Source organism: Micromesistius poutassou (genome assembly GCF_964030765.1).
Source record: "Micromesistius poutassou genome assembly, chromosome: 22".
NCBI lineage: Eukaryota > Metazoa > Chordata > Actinopteri > Gadiformes > Gadidae > Micromesistius > Micromesistius poutassou.
Window position 1 is genome coordinate 6,886,247 of NC_140292.1, and position 17,401 is coordinate 6,903,647.

The window sequence follows — 17,401 nt, forward strand, 5'->3', positions numbered from 1 at the left end:
TCTTATTTTAATGTTTAATAAAATACTTTGCCATTAAAACACATTAAGCTTTTCAGACGGAGGTTAAAGATTTCTTCTCAACGACGGAATATGCTGCAGTTCAGATTCTTATAAGAGGTCACAAAATATATTTTTTATTTAAGGTAAAAAAATCACAAGAATGAATCCTATCAAAAAATAGCAATAGTGAAATGTGAAAGAAGTGCAATCAGTAGTAAAAGTCAATATTGTTAAGGACTGAAGCAATATTTGAAAGTGGAAGTTGCAACACCTAGGTCATCTGTTGGACGAAAGCGTTTGAGGTCGGGGCATATTCCCAGCCTAAAGGAAAACGAATAAAACAAACATTCATATTCATCCAGCATATTATATATTATTTCAGTTTGTGAGTCAATGTCTTTACTTACCACAAAGTTTCAGAAAAGGGTCCTTCGGGCGGACTTCCAGGCGAATCTCTGACAGAATGAAACCGTCTGCAGACAGAAAAGTAAAGTAAGTTTATGACTCGAACTTGGGGAATTTTGAAATTTGTATACAAAGTCCTTTGTTTATACTTACTCCACATCTAACTGCGGTCCTGAGGTCCCTGCATCTGAAGCTCTGTAGGGTGCAAGGGTCCACAAACACCTCCCCTGTCACACACACACACACACACACACACACACACACACACACACACACACACACACACACACACACACACACACACACACACACACACACACACACACACACACATTGGATCACAGCAATCATTCAAAATCATGTGTCTTGGTAACGTAACGTAATCACAGCGCATTGTAACCAAACAAACTTCGGTCAACCTATACAAATTTGGGAGGTGTATTTTTTTTTTTTCTGCTGACTCACTGTTGAGGGCTCGTTCCTGCACTGAACACAGTTGGACGAGGGAACAGATGGCCTTGGGTGTAATCTGATTCAGCAGGGTATCCAGCACCGTCTTGACGAATGAATCTACAAGGGCCTCACACTTATGTGTGTAGGAGGCCGGGATGAGGTCGCACATCCCCAGCAGGACGTCCACCACTACCGCCTGTCACAATGAACAACAAAATGTCACGCAATTCCAAACCGGGGAGGATGTAGTCGGAAAACAAAGCACAGCTTTTATCCACAACGTGTAATTTGGGGTTTGGGTGTGATTATGATTAAGGATCGTCTTTGTGTTTTGTTGTCTGCCCACAACAGACGCCCTCTCACCTCTGTCTTTTCTTTGGGGAACATCTTCTGCAGAGCGTCCATAATGACCAGGCAGTAGGTGCATTGAATGGAGGACGTGCCCTGAGGGAAACGCAGAAAAACAAGACCGACCCGTTCCTACCCTGACACAAAACCAGCCCACGGATTGTGGTTGTTCATAACTAAAGAATAGTTTTGTGTTGAAACTACAGTAATGTTTATGTTGAAGCTTTTAGCAGGGAGTTTGTGTTACTACAGTAGTGTTTTGATTAGTGTTACTACAGTAAAGTGTTTGTTCTACAGTAGAGTGTTACTAGAGTAGAGTGTAAGGGTTGATACTACAGTAGAATGATTGTGTCGATACTACACAATACTAACACTACTACAGTAGTGTTTTTGTTGACACTACAGTAGAGGGTTTGGGTAGATTATTTGGGATGAAAGCAAGGGATTGAGGACTTGGACCCACTGTACCGTGAGCTTGCTGGCTTCTCCTGCCCATGGCTTGTCACTAAGGTCCAGCGTCTCGATGGCGGCCCTCAGACTCTGCTGGATATCGCTGATCAGTTGTCTCTCATGGCCGTCCTCTAAGTGCGAGCCACATAGCCCAAGGAAAGAGCACACTTGCTCTGGTTTCTGTACAGGATGTGATAAAGAGTGTGCAGTGGCATATATCGGTAAAGATGGGTCTGGACTCCCAACGCAATTTCAAACACAAAAGAGAAGCAAATGGGGGACAAGACTAACTACATTAACTAAGATGATCCGAGATGTAATTTAGTTAAGAAAAAAAAGTTTTGAACTTACCACTGAATTGGTGATGAAACTGATTGCTATTGGCAAAATCTGCTCCACCTGCTGCCTGCAGATCTGGCCAGATTTGCCGGGGTTCGGCAAGAGATCACACAGAACCTCAAGGTTGTCCATCATCTTCCTCTGCAGGGTTGGGGTTGGCGGGGGGGGATATATGATCATTGCTGTAGCATATATAATCTATATGACTCATACATCCCCTATATCATAACTTTCATATCCTCTATATCATTTCTGAATCATATCTACTCTCCTGTATCATATATCTTCTTTATTATAACCATGTATATTCAATATCATAACTGAATCCTATATCTAAATCTGCTATATCATGTCTGTATCACACATCTCCTTCATCACTTCTCCTATCAGGTCAACAAAATGTGAACTGATCCTTCCAACATAAAAGGGGAAGTATCAAGAAGGTTACAGCCACAAATACACGTGTGTGTGTGTGCGTGCGTGCGTGCGTGCGCGCGCGTGCGTGCGTGAATTCAAAACAGGTTCATACGTTTATTTGTAGACATTCGGAACTGAAACTACTTTTAGCTAATGCTACTTATTTAGAACCAGTCCAAATGCAGATGCTAGCTAGAGCCCAGCTTTCCAGACATATCTGGGTTGATAAATAATATAAAATAGTAGTATTTAAAGGCAATCTTTAAGTGTTCTCCAGGTACTTTATTGTGAGAATGCTTCACTGACCTGGATTTCCGCGTTGGAAAGGATGTCAACCACCAGTCCGAATATATCACTACAGTCCTCGCAAACATCCCCAATCTAAAGAAGACATATTAATATGACAGAGATAGTTATATTGTTGCATTATATTATTTTACTACATTACAATCCCACAGGGTCTAACGTTACAACTAATTTACTCTTTATCATAGTATGTTTAATAACATGAACAGAATACATATATATATATGCATTATTCTGTTTTACTTATCTTGGTGATGTCTCAATATTTCTATCCCAAGTAGATATGGAGAATAATAAATCACAATGTTTATACAGGATCAATGTTTTCTATTTAATCCTAATACGGAAATCAATGTTGTGTCCCTCATAGTTGTGCATCAACCACTCACATCTGTGAATTGCATTTATCACAATTGTTATTTGGATAATTTAATTCCTCACCAGTATGACGAAGTACTGTTGGAACTGAAATAGTTGCTTTGGGAATGTGGTGAATAGCTGATTCAATATTGGTGAACCAGATGCACTGTGCGTGATAGGGCCTGAAAGTATACAATGCCTGAATACTGTGATAACACTATTTATACTGCAATATTTGTTATGTGAGCAGGTCAGAGCAAGGCCAAGACAGTGTAGCCTAGCTCATATTTTTCTATCTTAGTAACTGTCCCATCTACGAACATGTGTTTACTATATACAGACTAAAATGGATAGGAGAGGTACACATTTTGCATCCTATATGCTAGGACGGAAGAAAAAGGACATTGTAATTGTACAATTTTTAACTTAGAATATTGTGTTAAATTGCCATCGTATTATAAGGTCTGACTTTTAAGTTATTTGTTTTCAGTCAAAATGTATATCAAATATTGATGATAATTTGTTTCTAGTGTATTTGGAACGATTTTGGAACGATGCAATATATAGTTATTTCCGCCAGTGAGTTACAATGTATGACATAACAAAATGTATTAAGTCACACATTTATATGCCATCCTGAGGAGAAATATTCTCTTCAGTCCATTATTGATTCACCAACAAAAATCAAAGTACGATTTCTCTCCTTTTGACCATCATGCAAGGAAAGTTCCTGTAAAACAGCACTTGTTATATACAGATCCGTTTCGTTAAAAATCCTGCTTTAAGATGACTAAGAAACAACAAATCATTACTCACTTGATTCTTAGAATCCTTGGGCACTCCATTCATCTTGAATTCAGCGGTCAAAGCTGCAAAGAGACCACAACTCCCTCGTCTCATTATATGAACAAACACATCCTCAACATCAATACACATCAAGATGCAATACAACAATATAGAAGAAATCATCAAGAAGAAACGTGATGTCAACCGGTCATTTGTTAACAAAGCATTACCTGTGCTTTGGATTCCAAGGAAGAGGAGCACAGCAACGTTGAGGGGAGCCATGGTCTTCATCAGCAGTAGTCTGTAGCTGAGCTGTATGTCCACTGCACCCTGTGGTGTGAAGCTGGGGTATATGTTGGATCACTGCACAGTGTCTTCTGTAGGTGGGGTGTATGCCGTTTCACTGCACCCTGTCGACTGTACCTGGGATATGTGTTGAAACTTGGGGGGGCCTGAGAGGAGTCCACCTGCAAAGCTTATGCTGATAGAGAAATGAAAATAAAAAACACAGCCTTTTTTTTTTTTTTTTTTCCTGTGAGAATGAAATACTTCTCAAAAATGGTTCTAAATGAGTCATTAGATCTCTATAAACATTGGCCCGGTTTCACTCTCAAGTTCCTCATTCGTGGGCCAGAGATTGTTTTACACTTGAAGAAACATCTAAAACATCTACAGGAGTGACATCTTTACACAACAGGGTTACTGAATACACGTTTTTCAATTTTAGTTTTGATGCTCCAATGGTAAAATTTAGTATTCTAATTATTAGATCTAGAATGAGGGATTTTGTGAGTGTTGACGCCTTTTCTTATCCAAGAAAGAAGGTGGTGTGTGTGTGTGTGTGTGTGTGTGTGTGTGTGTGTGTGTGTGTGTGTGTGTCTGCTATGCCAATCAGGTGACTTACTTCCCCCAGATGTCTGTTTTTGCTATCTAGGATCATCTTACCAGTTTTTCAAAGTGGATTTGATCACCTTGATCCAGATACAAACTTTCAGGGTTACCAAATTATATATAATTAATATACAGTGATACGAAATGACTCACATGAACAATTAAATATATAGTTTTTCTTCGATATTGATAGCTATATGGGGGATTATTTTATGGGAATAAATCCCATTAAATTTTTTTTATCCATGCTTCCGCTAGGGTCAGGGTCATCATGATTTTTTGGATCAAAGTTATCCCAATCCTACTAAAAAGTTAAAAAATAATAATAATAAAGAACAACACATACTGAAGGTTTGAACCAGATCTAAACCAAGATTGGATTTCAGAATCCATTTTTTCTTTTGAAAAACCCATTTTCAATATTTCATCCAATCCGATGTAATCCGGTAAGATTACCTTTGAACAACTTGGCCCTGGTGATCAGGGCCCAGTTGCTTAAACCATCTTGAACAAACCATCATCTGCAGTTCCGCCATCAACAACCACCAGCACCAGCACCTCCACCTCCACCCCCACCACCTCGGTCCACAGTGAACACTGAGAGCAGTTTATTTCAAATGAATCAGGTATTGATCACGGAACCCAGTGAAACTGTGATAAGCAGTATTGTTATCAGGCAGCTATCTGCCTCTAAGAAATCCTGTCACAGTGGCTTAACCACCCTATGTTCTTTGGACTTTCTATCACCATCAGCCTCATATTTTACACACACAGATATTGCACACTACACAAAACACACACACACACACACACACACACACACACACACACACACACACACACACACACACACACACACACACACACACACACACACACACACACACACACACACACACACACACACACACACACACACACAGTCCTATAGTGTTCCCCAGCAAGGCCGCTTGCATGCAGATGCCAAACACCTAATTCTGTCTTTTCCACAAATCTCTGCTAGCTGGCTGACATCTCTCAGTGATGTCGACACACTGCTTGAAGTCCAATCTGGACAACACTTCGCTACTCTTCCTGGAAGGCATCGCCCGTCCACAACCTCTCCATCAATACTGACAACTCTTTGGTGGCTGTGACTTGGACGGCAAGGAGCCTGGGTGTGACACTGGATGACCAGCTGTCCTTTGCTCTCGACGTTGCCTGCAGAAACATCAGGAGGATACGTCCGTTCCTTACCCAGAAGGCCACCCAGGTTTTGGTCCAGGCTTTCGTCCACTCACTCGTGTCTAGAAGACTACTGCAACTCCCTTCCTGCCTGCAGGTGCCATGCGACCAGAACGCAGCGGCCGGGCTGGTCTTCAAACCCTTCACGTCATCCACCGCAGGCAGGCTGGATATGTATCTTTGCAGACTGCAGCTTGTCAATGAGAAGAAGAAAAGAAAAGAAAACTTAAAAGCGTCCGCTAAATAAATGTAATGTTATGTTTCTGTCCCTCCTTGTTAAGGTCGACATGATTGTTTGTTTATTTATGTTTGTATGTTAGTGTGCACGGCCCAAAGCGTGCATGGTGTTCATGGCCCTCAATCTGCGCAGCCCACCATTTGCACGTTCCAAAGTGTGCAGGGTCCACACAAGCACACTGAAGATCCAGAGACCAGAGGATACAGAAAGTTACAAGGTATTTTACCAGACACTTGATAAGAAGCTGAGCTATCGATTTACCAGAAGTAGACCTTCTTATTAACTACTTACGAGTATAGGTGCAGTTTGGGATTGTGAACAATGCAGGTAAACAATGCATTAGACACGCTCGCCTTTACGTAAAAGCACCCACCATAGGCCAGTTGTAGGCACTTGTTCTAGGAGAGAAAACATCAGTTGTGGTTCCTGGATTGATACTGTATATGACGCTAAAGAAAGTTGAAAACAGACCAATAATAAATAAATTCGAATTTTTAATAAATCGGTTAGGTCAAATGTAACATAAATGATGAACAGCACATCACAAGTAGTTTATATTGCACAATAGACAAGTGTCTATATTCCAGTTGTGTTTCTTTAAAGACAAAGACAATTTAGCTGGCAATACGACTAAACTGAAGATTATCTTGTTGTTGTAATATATTATAAATAATATAAAATTAGGAGGCAAAGACATCTTCTACAGAAATGTACTAAAACACAAATCCAAAGTGGAAGAACCTGTGAGGGGAAGGGTAAACTACTCTTGCCTTTGTATAATCCAACCTCAAACTCATGTGGGTTTGTTCTGTTCATCGTCATTTCTTTATTGTCGCTTGTCCTGTTCCTTGTTCCTTCTCGGTTCTTTCACCATCGTAAATGTCATCGAAATCCCAGAGGCCGCGGGTCACAAGATTTCTATACAAAACAGTAAAAGCATATTATAGACAAAAGGTGTTGACGGTGCCGTCGACCAAACAACCATAGCAACCGGCAGCTAGTCAGCCAGGTCAGGGTTGGTGAGTCCTGTTCACACCTCCATACTCTATGAACAGCACCAGGAATCCCACTAGTTGCAGAGCAGGCCTCTCTACCACCTGGGCTACTTATTGCTCCTCAGTATATATTATATATAGGACACTTACACACTAGTGGCCAAAAGAGACGCTCTAACAATGTCGAAAACATTCTGTATTTTATTTTCATGTGTTCACTTTTTCACTGCAGCTGACACATTGTTTGGAAATATTTGTGTCTGAAGAATAAAACCCAGTCGCAATTTACTCAACCAAGGAATTCTTTTTTTTCTCTCTTCCCAGGCTACATTTGAACAGCTTATCACTTAATTAGTCAGCTAATCACTCATATAGTCTGTTTATAATTGAGTAATTGTATCATCGTCATTTTATCATTTATTTAGTTTAGTATTTAATCATCTCATAATTTATTCGGTTCATCCTGTGGTGATCTTTTATTCAGTTGATCTTGTATAGTCAGATAATCTGAAGAGATTTACAAGTACGACAACAATCCCAAATCATAACATCTAAATTAGAGTAACGAAAATGGTGTCATGCTGAGTTTATTCTTTGATAGCAAGATTGTAAAACAACTAGACAGAGGGCAGCGTAATCTGAATAAAATGAGGGCCAATTGTTCTGGACTCCCAAAAAATTATACATTTAGTGAATGTATCATTGTATCAAGTATAACTGCTAACTGTAAATTATGAACATGGCTGCTAATCCGCGACGGGCATTCAGTCGGCCTGATGGTTTGTTTTGTATGATAAAGTATTACCAAATGTCAAATTACTGACAATATTTGACATTTCATTTGTATGATGGAGAGAATCATATTACTGATCATATTTGCTCATCTCCTTCCGTGTTCTCCTTCCGTGTGTTTGAACACTGTTTGAAAGCGTAAAGTCCCCTTAGCTTCCATTTCCATTACAACCGGGATTCTTGCAAAACAAATTGGCCGGTTGAAATAGGACAGATTTAGTTCCGATTAGTCTTGGTGTAAAGAATGGACATATTTCACACTTTTTTTCCAGATATATCAAGGATATTGTGTGACACTCTGGGAGATATCTGTGAAACATTGTCCAACGTGGAAACAAGACTAATATGAAACTAGGACTGCAAGCAGTCACACAAGGTATTCAGAGCCCACGCAAGTCAATAAATGTAAATCCAAGCTGTTAGATTTACATTTAACGCTATTTGAAGCTATGGTTCAGAGGATGCAGTTTGTTTAAGTTTTCCTGATATTTTCACTGTACAGCAAAATCTATCTTGACGGACATTCTGGGTTCAAGACACAAAAATGTTCATCATGTGAAATAAGACATGTCAAACAAGTTTCAAAAAATGGAATTCATCGGGGCGGCCGTGCCAATCGTTGCCAAATGATAGTGCACCACCTCGGAGATCTAGGCATTACCAATCCGGAATATTAATAATACCCAAACCCTAGAATAACAATAGTTATCCACAATAACGGTTTAGAAGACTACGTTTTGAGCCCTTATACTGTAAGGTGCTCTTGATGATAGAGTCCACTGAATGGCATTATACAGAGAAGCTACATTTGTAATGTTTCAGAATTTATTTTTTAGGCAGATTGGTACGGACCTAGGAAGAATGTATGACAAGTGACAGTAGAACATTGATTCTTGTTTGGGACAAGCCTTACCAACCTAATCCCAAGCACATCCGAGTACAGAGTCCTTGGATATGGTCCTGCATTTTCAAGACATGAAGGACCCTGCATTTCAAGAAAGCTGACACAAGCAATACACATGGCTTTTTGAAGAAAAGTGTATATTTCCAGTTTGTCAAAGCATAGGCCTCCTCAATTAAGAAGAGCATATTTGAGACCATGTTGAGTCGTCTTGATAATTTAGCAAAATACTGCAGGTGTGTCTATGTGTTTCACAATAGGCACTCAATCATCAATCGCGTTTGACTGTACAACCCAGAGATTAATATTTTCTTATTTTTAAGATTCTGGACTAAGCCATCAATATCTTAAAAATGGTTGAAAAGTTAGATATCCTAGCAAATTATAGTGGCTGTTTTCAAGTGATTGTTCAGGCCCAGAACATATTGCAATATATGAGCATGATAAGGGATACATTTGGTTGTAATAAACTGTACATGGTTTGTAATAGTTTGTGTACATGTGTGTGTGCATGTGCACCACTTATGTACTGTCTTCCTGAACGCTCACACCTATTAAAGAAAGGTTTCCTGCAAGTGATGAAGCGTGCTGCTGTAAGGGATCAGGAAATGTTATGGTATGTTATTCCTTGACAGCAACATGCAGCCAAGTATTGTGTGTTTCTATGAAAGTGTAGGTTTTTAAAGATGTTATCAGCTGGTGCATTTGCAACCAATCACTCATGACTGCTTTTCTCCAGAAAGCAGTAAAGCAGGCTTCACAACTTCACCTAATGTTTGTGTTTTGCTATTTGGTTAGTAGTAGAGTTAGTTCTGATTGCTTCTGGTGCCAGACTGAGAATCTCACGGGCTTGACTGTCTTGTCATTTAGTTGTCTAACAGAGTTAAATGTTCCACTATCCTCCCCACTATCCTCAGTCAGATTGTTGCATGGCTTTCCTGCGTCTCATTTTAAGTATTTAAAGACTTTAAGTATTTGAAGCACATTTTTACACCCACAATTATCTGTTAATATCAGGTGTGGATGACCCCTTTTGTATCTGGAAATTGTTTTTTTCCATGTGAAAAAATAACAATATGCTACCAATGTAAAAGTTAGTTAGTATGATAGTAAATAGTAGATGCTACTCAAAGCTTTTGTTGCACAAGAAAGTTGATTAGTCGATTGATAAACTTAAGTTAATCCAGTTCAGCTAGAAGAAGGAAGTAGGAACTATAGGATTTAATGATATATTGACCACACATGAAAACCTCAACACTGGGGGTGAGGCCTAAGACACTCATTATAAATAGGCTGACAAAGGGACAGTCTTCACACAACCTTCACATTGTTCTCACTGTACTTTTAGCTTCACCTGGAGAGGTAAGAGGACTATGTGGGACCTAGCATCATTATTGTCTAACGTGTGTCAGACAATGGAAGGCTTAACGTTGATGGCTGATGCTCGGTATGTTTTGTTCACTTATAGATGAACCTGCTTGTCTGTGTTCTAATGCTGGGCATCTGCATGACGCAGGCCCATTCAAACCCATCAAGTAAGCTTTTAAACGATTAACTTTTAAAAAATGTGAATGTTTTTAAAATGTTGGTCTACTGTGATGTTTTTCTTTTCCCTAACTTCTTTTTTTCTGTTCAAGGTTAAGTTTTAAGTTTGTTTATTAGGTATTCACAGTGTCTGTGGATAGTTTTATTTCTAACATTATTCTACACAGACATCAACACAGACATTTACATCGATAGTTGGCCATTATAATTGGTTTGCCTTGGGTGTACTGTGGAGTGGGTAAAACTGTTTTTATTGGCAGGCCAGCAGTTCCCCTCGACTTGCGCTAGCCTAGCACCAGTGATTAGAAGGACTACAACTAGAAGGACTGAATGTCTCCAATGATAAATAACACACTGGCTCACTTGGAAATGAGGTCCGATGTCCAAAATTCCGAACTACCCGTTTAATGCTCTTGTATCTGAAGGTCTATCTTATGGTTTATTTTATTAATGCTCTTGTATCTGAAGGTCTATCTTATGGTTTATTTTATTAATGCTCTTGTATCTGAAGGTCTATCTTATGGTTTATTTTATCAAGGCTCTTGTATCTGAAGGTCTATCTATCTTGTGGTTTATTTTATTAATGCTCTTGTATCTGAAGGTCTGGGTCGTCCCTATCTTATGGAGTGCTTTAAAGAAGCCAAAAAACTGGTGGATGATGCTTACAAGTACTCGCGAGATGAGTGAGTTTGTTGTTCTGAATCTTATTCTGTCTTAACGAGAATTAAACAATCACCAGAAAACAATTCTGTAACAGGATACTCCCACCATAAGCATTAAAGTCACTTTTCCATTTGTGTAATGATTAAACTATAATCACAACAAAAACGAATATCGATAGAAAAAATGACCATTACATACCTGTTTCGCTTTCATAATTAATTAATTAATTAGTAACCATAAGAGCCTATTCGCTTCATGACCTATTTTTATGATTATCTTCTTCATGTTATGATGACCATCATGTTAATACTGCTATTCATCCCATCTTTATCTAACCATGCCTCCCCCGCCCCCTCCCCTCCGTTCCCCGCCAGGAGTCTGAGCAGGGTTCGCCGAGAGGTCGTCTCTCCGGCGGACATCCTGCGTCTCATGAAGCAGCCGCGTGGAGACGCCCGCTCAGCCGTGCGCTCTGCCGACTACATGGCCCAGACGCTGCGCCTGCTGCACGACCGCGTCCACCGCGTGCACAAACGCTCGCTCAACGCCACAGGTCAGGCGCACGCCGCTCTGTTGCCTGCTATTGTCTGTATTGTATTGTCAAGTACTGTCAAGTATTGTCCTATGTCTGCTGTCCTCCAGATCTGCTCCCTCGTGAAGACCTGGAGGTTCTCTCGAGGATCTCTGGATGTGCAGCCAGGGTCAGCGATCCGCCCTGTGGCACCATTCAGAATCTGGCCAAGTACAGGACCGCCACCAGCGTCTGCAACAACCTGTAAGAGCGACCGTTACACTGCTTTGTTCCTGTCTTAGTTAGGCTAGGCTTAGTTGTGGTTCCACGTCGACGCAACGCAAGGGGGTTTACGGATCCATTACGTCCTTGCAGACCCTCCTTGGGTCCACCGCAAGGGCCTGACGTGCGCCTCCAGGAAATTGTAACCTTGCATCGAGGCGACGCAGCAGCAAGCGCTGTGATTGGTCCGCTAACTAAAACCCGACGCAGAACCAAAACAGACTCATGGCTGCGCTGAAGTGCCTGCGTGGACATTGCATTGTGTCGACGTGGAACCATAACTAAGTCTTTAGTGTAGACAAAGTGTTTCAAGTGTTTCCTATTATACTTATTACTTATTACTTATATATACCTATTATTATTTTGAAACATTGCAATTCAAATTGATGCAAATGCAGTTGATCACTACCAACGATATTTGGACAGAAGCAATATAAAAATGATTGAGAGATTGTGAGAACTAGGCTTTGAGTCGTAAGGTAAAAGTCTTCCAACGTGCCGTCAACAGGATGAACCCTCGCCTGGGGGCCTCCAACACCCCCTTCACGCGGTGGCTCCCCGCTCAGTACGACGACGACATCGCCTTGCCCATCAGCTGGGAGGGAAACCGTCACTACAATGACTTTGTTCTCCCTCTGGTATGATGCTGTCGTCAGCCCACGCGGCCGGCAGCGGCATCGCGTGACGGTTAAACCCACGTGCGGCCACTATAAAATGTCTATCTACAACGGATTGTGTCCGTCCTCCATAGGTCAGGGAGGTGTCCAACCGCATCCTGGCGACGACGAACGAGGGCGTGGTCAGCGATAGTCAATACTCCCACTTGACGACCCTGTTCGGCCAGTTTATCGACCACGACCTCACCTTCACACCCTTCTCTCCCAGCATCCGCTCCTTCAGCAACGGCCTCAACTGTGACGACAGCTGCGAGCGCTCCGAGCCCTGCTTCCCCATTCAGGTATGGTCACCGACTGGGTTCCAGTTGGGGCTTTTATTGTGTAGTACGACCAATATGTTTAGACAGTGACGCTGTGGTCTACATCACCGTCGTCGTCACTCTCCTACACAGATCCCCCCCGGCGACCCCCGTTTGCCCACTGGCGCGGACAGCTGCATCCCGGTCTTCCGATCGGCGCCCGTGTGTGGAACTGGATATTCGGAATACAATTTTGCCGGCGTGGCGAAGAAGCGGGAGCAGATCAACACCGTGACGGCGTTCCTGGACCTGAGCACGGTGTACGGCTCGGAGGAGCAGCTGGTGTTGGACCTCCGCAACCTCACGAGCGATGCGGGCCTCCTGCGCGTCAACGACAAGTACAGGGACAACGGCCGGGAGCTGCTGCCGTTCAGCCCTGTGCATGCTAACATTTGCGCTACACGCAGGAGAGTCACAAATGACAGCAATGCCCAGGAGGTGCCCTGTTTCATTGCAGGTTGGCGCATACTGTATATGTATATCATAAACATCTCTATAAATCTCCATCCATCTTTTTGTCTATCTCTATATATTGCTATGTCTATCTCTTTATTAGGTATTCACAGAGTATCTGTGGATACCTATTGTTATTCTAAGGTTTGGGTATTATTATATTTGACTGGTAAGACCTATATCTCCGTGGTGGACTTGTGAAAAGTTTGGACTGGTCAAATGTGGGGTACATATCCCCGGTAAACAGGTTTGGTGCCAAAATATAGATTGGGGCGCGATAACTTCCGGTTTGAGCAAAACGTTCAGCTTGCCTGGCCCGATGGATGAACGATTCTGAAACTTGGTATACATGCCTCATTATGCATGCTCAACATTTTTGCCATTGGGACCCATAAAGTCCGTCAGCATAGATTTTGGTGTACAGTGAAAATTTCGAAAACCCCCCGTATATATTCATATCTATTTCTATCTATCTCTATATATCTCTAACACTCAGAATTGATCACTGTCTGTTTGTCAGTTTCTATCTCTCTATTCTACCTCTCGATCATAGCTAGCAAACCGTTTGTAGACTCGCGACAAGTTAAGATTCAAACGGCTTGTGTCGTGTTTCCAGGTGACGTGCGTGTCGATGAGAACATTGCCCTGACGTCCCTCCACACCCTGTTCATGCGAGAACACAACCGGGTGGCGCGCGAACTCAAGAAGCTAAACCCGCAGTGGGACGGTGAGACCCTCTACCAAGAGGCTCGTAAAATCATGGGCGCGTACAATCAGGCAAGCCCCGCCCCCGCACCTCTTTATCCATCTCCTCTACTCTCACTCGTGCTCGCATCTCTGATACATCCTCTACTGAACGTACCCTTCTCAACACGTGTCTTTCTCTCTCTCCCTCCTACTCCTCCACCTCACTTGTCCATCCTTCACCTTCTTCTTCTCCTCCTCAACAAGTGTTTCTCCTCCTTATTCTCCTCCTCAACATGTGTCCCTCCTCAGGTGTTGATTTTCAGGGACTACCTGCCCCAAATCTTGGGTGACGAGGTCATGTCCAGAAAGCTGGCCGGCTACCCGGGCTACAACCCCAAAGTGGACCCCAGCATCGCCAACGTGTTCGCCACCGCCGCCTACCGCTTTGCCCACGTGACCATCCAGCCCTACCTATCTCGCCTTGACGACAACTACCGGGAGAACGCCCTCATCCCCAACGTGCCGCTCTTCAAGGCCTTCTTCAGCCCCTGGAGGGTCATATTCGAAGGTGAGCGGAGATAACACAAAGTGCTTGCAAGAGACATGAATTTCAAACACGATCGTTTTCGTCACATTGTTGTTGTTGGTTTGTTACAGGCGGGATCGACCCCCTGATCCGAGGTCTTGCGGGCCGTCCTGCCAAACTGAACACTGAGAGTCCCACGCTGGTGGACGCGGTGCGGGAGAGGCTCTTCCAGTTTGTCGAGCACCTGGCTCTGGACCTGGGGTCGCTCAACATGCAGAGGAGCCGGGACCACGGCATCCCTGGTACCTATCCCCTAAAAGCCTCTCCTTTTCTTGCCTGCTGCCTCTTTGCTCGCTTGATTTAATTCCCTTTTATTAAACCATGAGTATACCCGGCTGCTTACACACTAAACTACCAAAGCAACCTATTATTTTCCACTTTGAAACCAAGAATGGGCTCGACCTACGAGGTCAGGGTTCTAAGTGCCTTAGACTTTCTTCTCTTCTTTTTGATTGGTTTTGTGTAGATGACGTTGCAAATGCTTCACGATCTGATGGAAATCCACCTCTTTTACTCAACACGCTAGGCTACAACATGTGGCGTAGGTACTGTGGGCTGTCCCAGCCTAGAAACCAGGCCGAGCTGGCTCAGGTTCTGAACAACACGGGCCTGGCGACCAGACTCCTGCAGCTGTACGGAACACCCAGCAACATCGACGTGTGGCTGGGAGGCGTGGCGGAACCCTTCGTCAAGGGAGGCCGTGTGGGCCCTCTGTTCTCCTGCCTCATCGCCAACCAGTTCAAGAAACTCCGCCAGGGAGACAGGTACGCATGCAGACATGTACGGACCGGACTCACTGACTGACGTTGGGGTGTAAAACAGAAAGAAGGACGACCCGGTGGGATCTAGATAAACTTTGGATAATGATTGATGATGCAGGTTTGAATTGAATTAAGGGGTATGTAGGGGGGAAAGTATTTGTATGTGGACCCCCTCCCCACTCTAACCCCGTAGCCCAACTTTACTAGGCCAGGCATGATCCATCTCATTAACTTTTAGTTCTGTTTGCCATGGACAGGTTGTGGTACGAGAATCTGGGCGTATTCACCCCCAGACAGAGGAAGGCGCTGAGTGATGTCACCCTGGCCAGGATCATCTGCGACAACACGGGCATCTCCAGCGTCCCCCGGTACCCCTTCAGATTAGTCTCCGCTACAAACAGCATGGTCCGCTGCTCCAGCATCCCACGCATGAACCTCTTTCCCTGGAGGGAGAGGCCCAGAGAGGGCCCTGATGAGGAGATGTCAGGTGAGGAACCCGAATGTGGTCAAAGGCTCACTTTCACTTTAGAAAAACCTTTAGCTTGCACATTTTATTGAATCCTCTTACGTTTTTAAAATCCTTGTTTCTTTTTGCAGGCACAAATGAAATTCTTGCAGCCATTGAAGCTGAGGTAATAATTATTAATGTATTTTTTGCATCCAATTTTGGACAATACACTTATTGATATGTTAAATTCCCATACTTGCCCACAGATCCCTCCCCCCTTTCTTTTTAATACCACTGATGTATAAATACTGAGGGAGAAGAGATGACACGTACTGATTTGTATTATCCTGTTTGTATCCAGAAGACCAGGCTGACCCAGGTAGAGGAGGACATCATGGGCAGGATGGAGCCGCAGATGGAAGAGGACAATGAGGTGGTTATGTCTCACATCTCTGTAGGACGAGAAGAATGAGCTAGTTCAGGAATAAGGACGTGTGATCTTCTCAACAATTATCTGTGTTCCTATTGGTAATTGGATATGATATGCATGCATTAGCTGTGAAATGAGAAAATGCAAATTATATTATAGAAAATGTTAGGACAGGTCATTAAGGTCTGTGACCTAATTTCCCTTTTGCATAGATTCACTTATGACTTAAACAAGGATCAGCTGCTGAAATTGTTTTAAACCCTACAAGCGCCTCGTAGCTTTACAACAGTGCAGCCATTAAAGACCGAGCCAGTACATGAACATTTCTGATGTATAAATACTGAGGGAGAAGAGATGACACGTACTGATTTGTATTATCATGTTTGTATCCAGAGGACCAGGATGACCCAGGCAGAAGAGGACATCATGGTCACTGTGGAGCCGCAGATGGAAGAGGACAATGAGGTGGTTATGTCTCACATCTCTGTAGGACGAGAAGAATGAGCTAGTTTAGGAATAAGGACGTGTGATCTTCTGAACAATTATCTGTGTTCCTATTGGTAATTGGATATGATATGCATGCATTAGCTGTGAAATGAGAAAATGCTAATTATATTATAGAAAATGTTAGGACAGGTCATTAAGGTCTGTGACCTAATCTCCCTTTCGCATAGATTCACTTATGACTTAAACAAGGATCAGCTGCTGAAATTGTTTTAAACCCTACAAGCGCCTTGTAGCTTTACAACAGTGCAGCCATTAAAGACCGAGCCAGTACATGAACATTTCTTTTTGATACCACTGATGTATAAATACTGAGGGAGAAGAGATGACACGTACTGATTTGTATTATCCTGTTTGTATCCAGAGGACCAGGATGACCCAGGCAGAGGAGGACATCATGGGCAGCATGGAGCCGCAGATGGAAGAGGACAATGAGGTGGTTATGTCTCACATCTCTGTAGGACGAGAAGAATGAGCTAGTTCAGGAATAAGGACGTGTGATCTTCTCAACAATTATCTGTGTTCCTATTGGTAATTGGATATGATATGCATGCATTAGCTGTGAAATGAGAAAATGCAAATTATATTATAGAAAATGTTAGGACAGGTCATTAAGGTCTGTGACCTAATCTCCCTTTTGCATAGATTCACTT

At 42.7% G+C, this 17,401-nt stretch overlaps 2 protein-coding genes across 2 annotated transcripts; one reads left to right on the top strand and one right to left on the bottom strand.

Annotated features, from left to right (window-relative positions):
* On the bottom strand, positions 1-4,314 carry sftpba (surfactant protein Ba). The gene is made up of 10 exons (XM_084486516.1): positions 4,095-4,314; positions 3,895-3,947; positions 2,719-2,793; positions 2,008-2,136; positions 1,675-1,836; positions 1,222-1,302; positions 871-1,054; positions 559-632; positions 408-473; positions 1-321 (listed from the first exon to the last, which is right to left on the bottom strand). Exons 1-9 carry the CDS (start codon positions 4,153-4,155, stop codon positions 417-419), a joined length of 876 nt encoding a protein of 291 aa, XP_084342642.1. The 5' UTR covers positions 4,156-4,314; the 3' UTR covers positions 1-321; positions 408-416.
* Positions 4,315-10,373: 6,059 nt separating this feature from the next.
* LOC311367821 (eosinophil peroxidase-like) lies at positions 10,374-16,286 on the top strand (the record flags this gene model as incomplete). Its single annotated transcript, XM_084486652.1, has 14 exons — positions 10,374-10,440; positions 11,037-11,133; positions 11,488-11,663; positions 11,753-11,885; positions 12,412-12,541; positions 12,655-12,861; positions 12,973-13,336; positions 13,949-14,109; positions 14,329-14,587; positions 14,677-14,847; positions 15,132-15,369; positions 15,624-15,853; positions 15,964-15,998; positions 16,176-16,286. 14 exons carry the CDS (start codon positions 10,374-10,376, stop codon positions 16,284-16,286), a joined length of 2,379 nt encoding a protein of 792 aa, XP_084342778.1.
* Between the last annotated feature and the right edge of the window lie 1,115 nt (positions 16,287-17,401).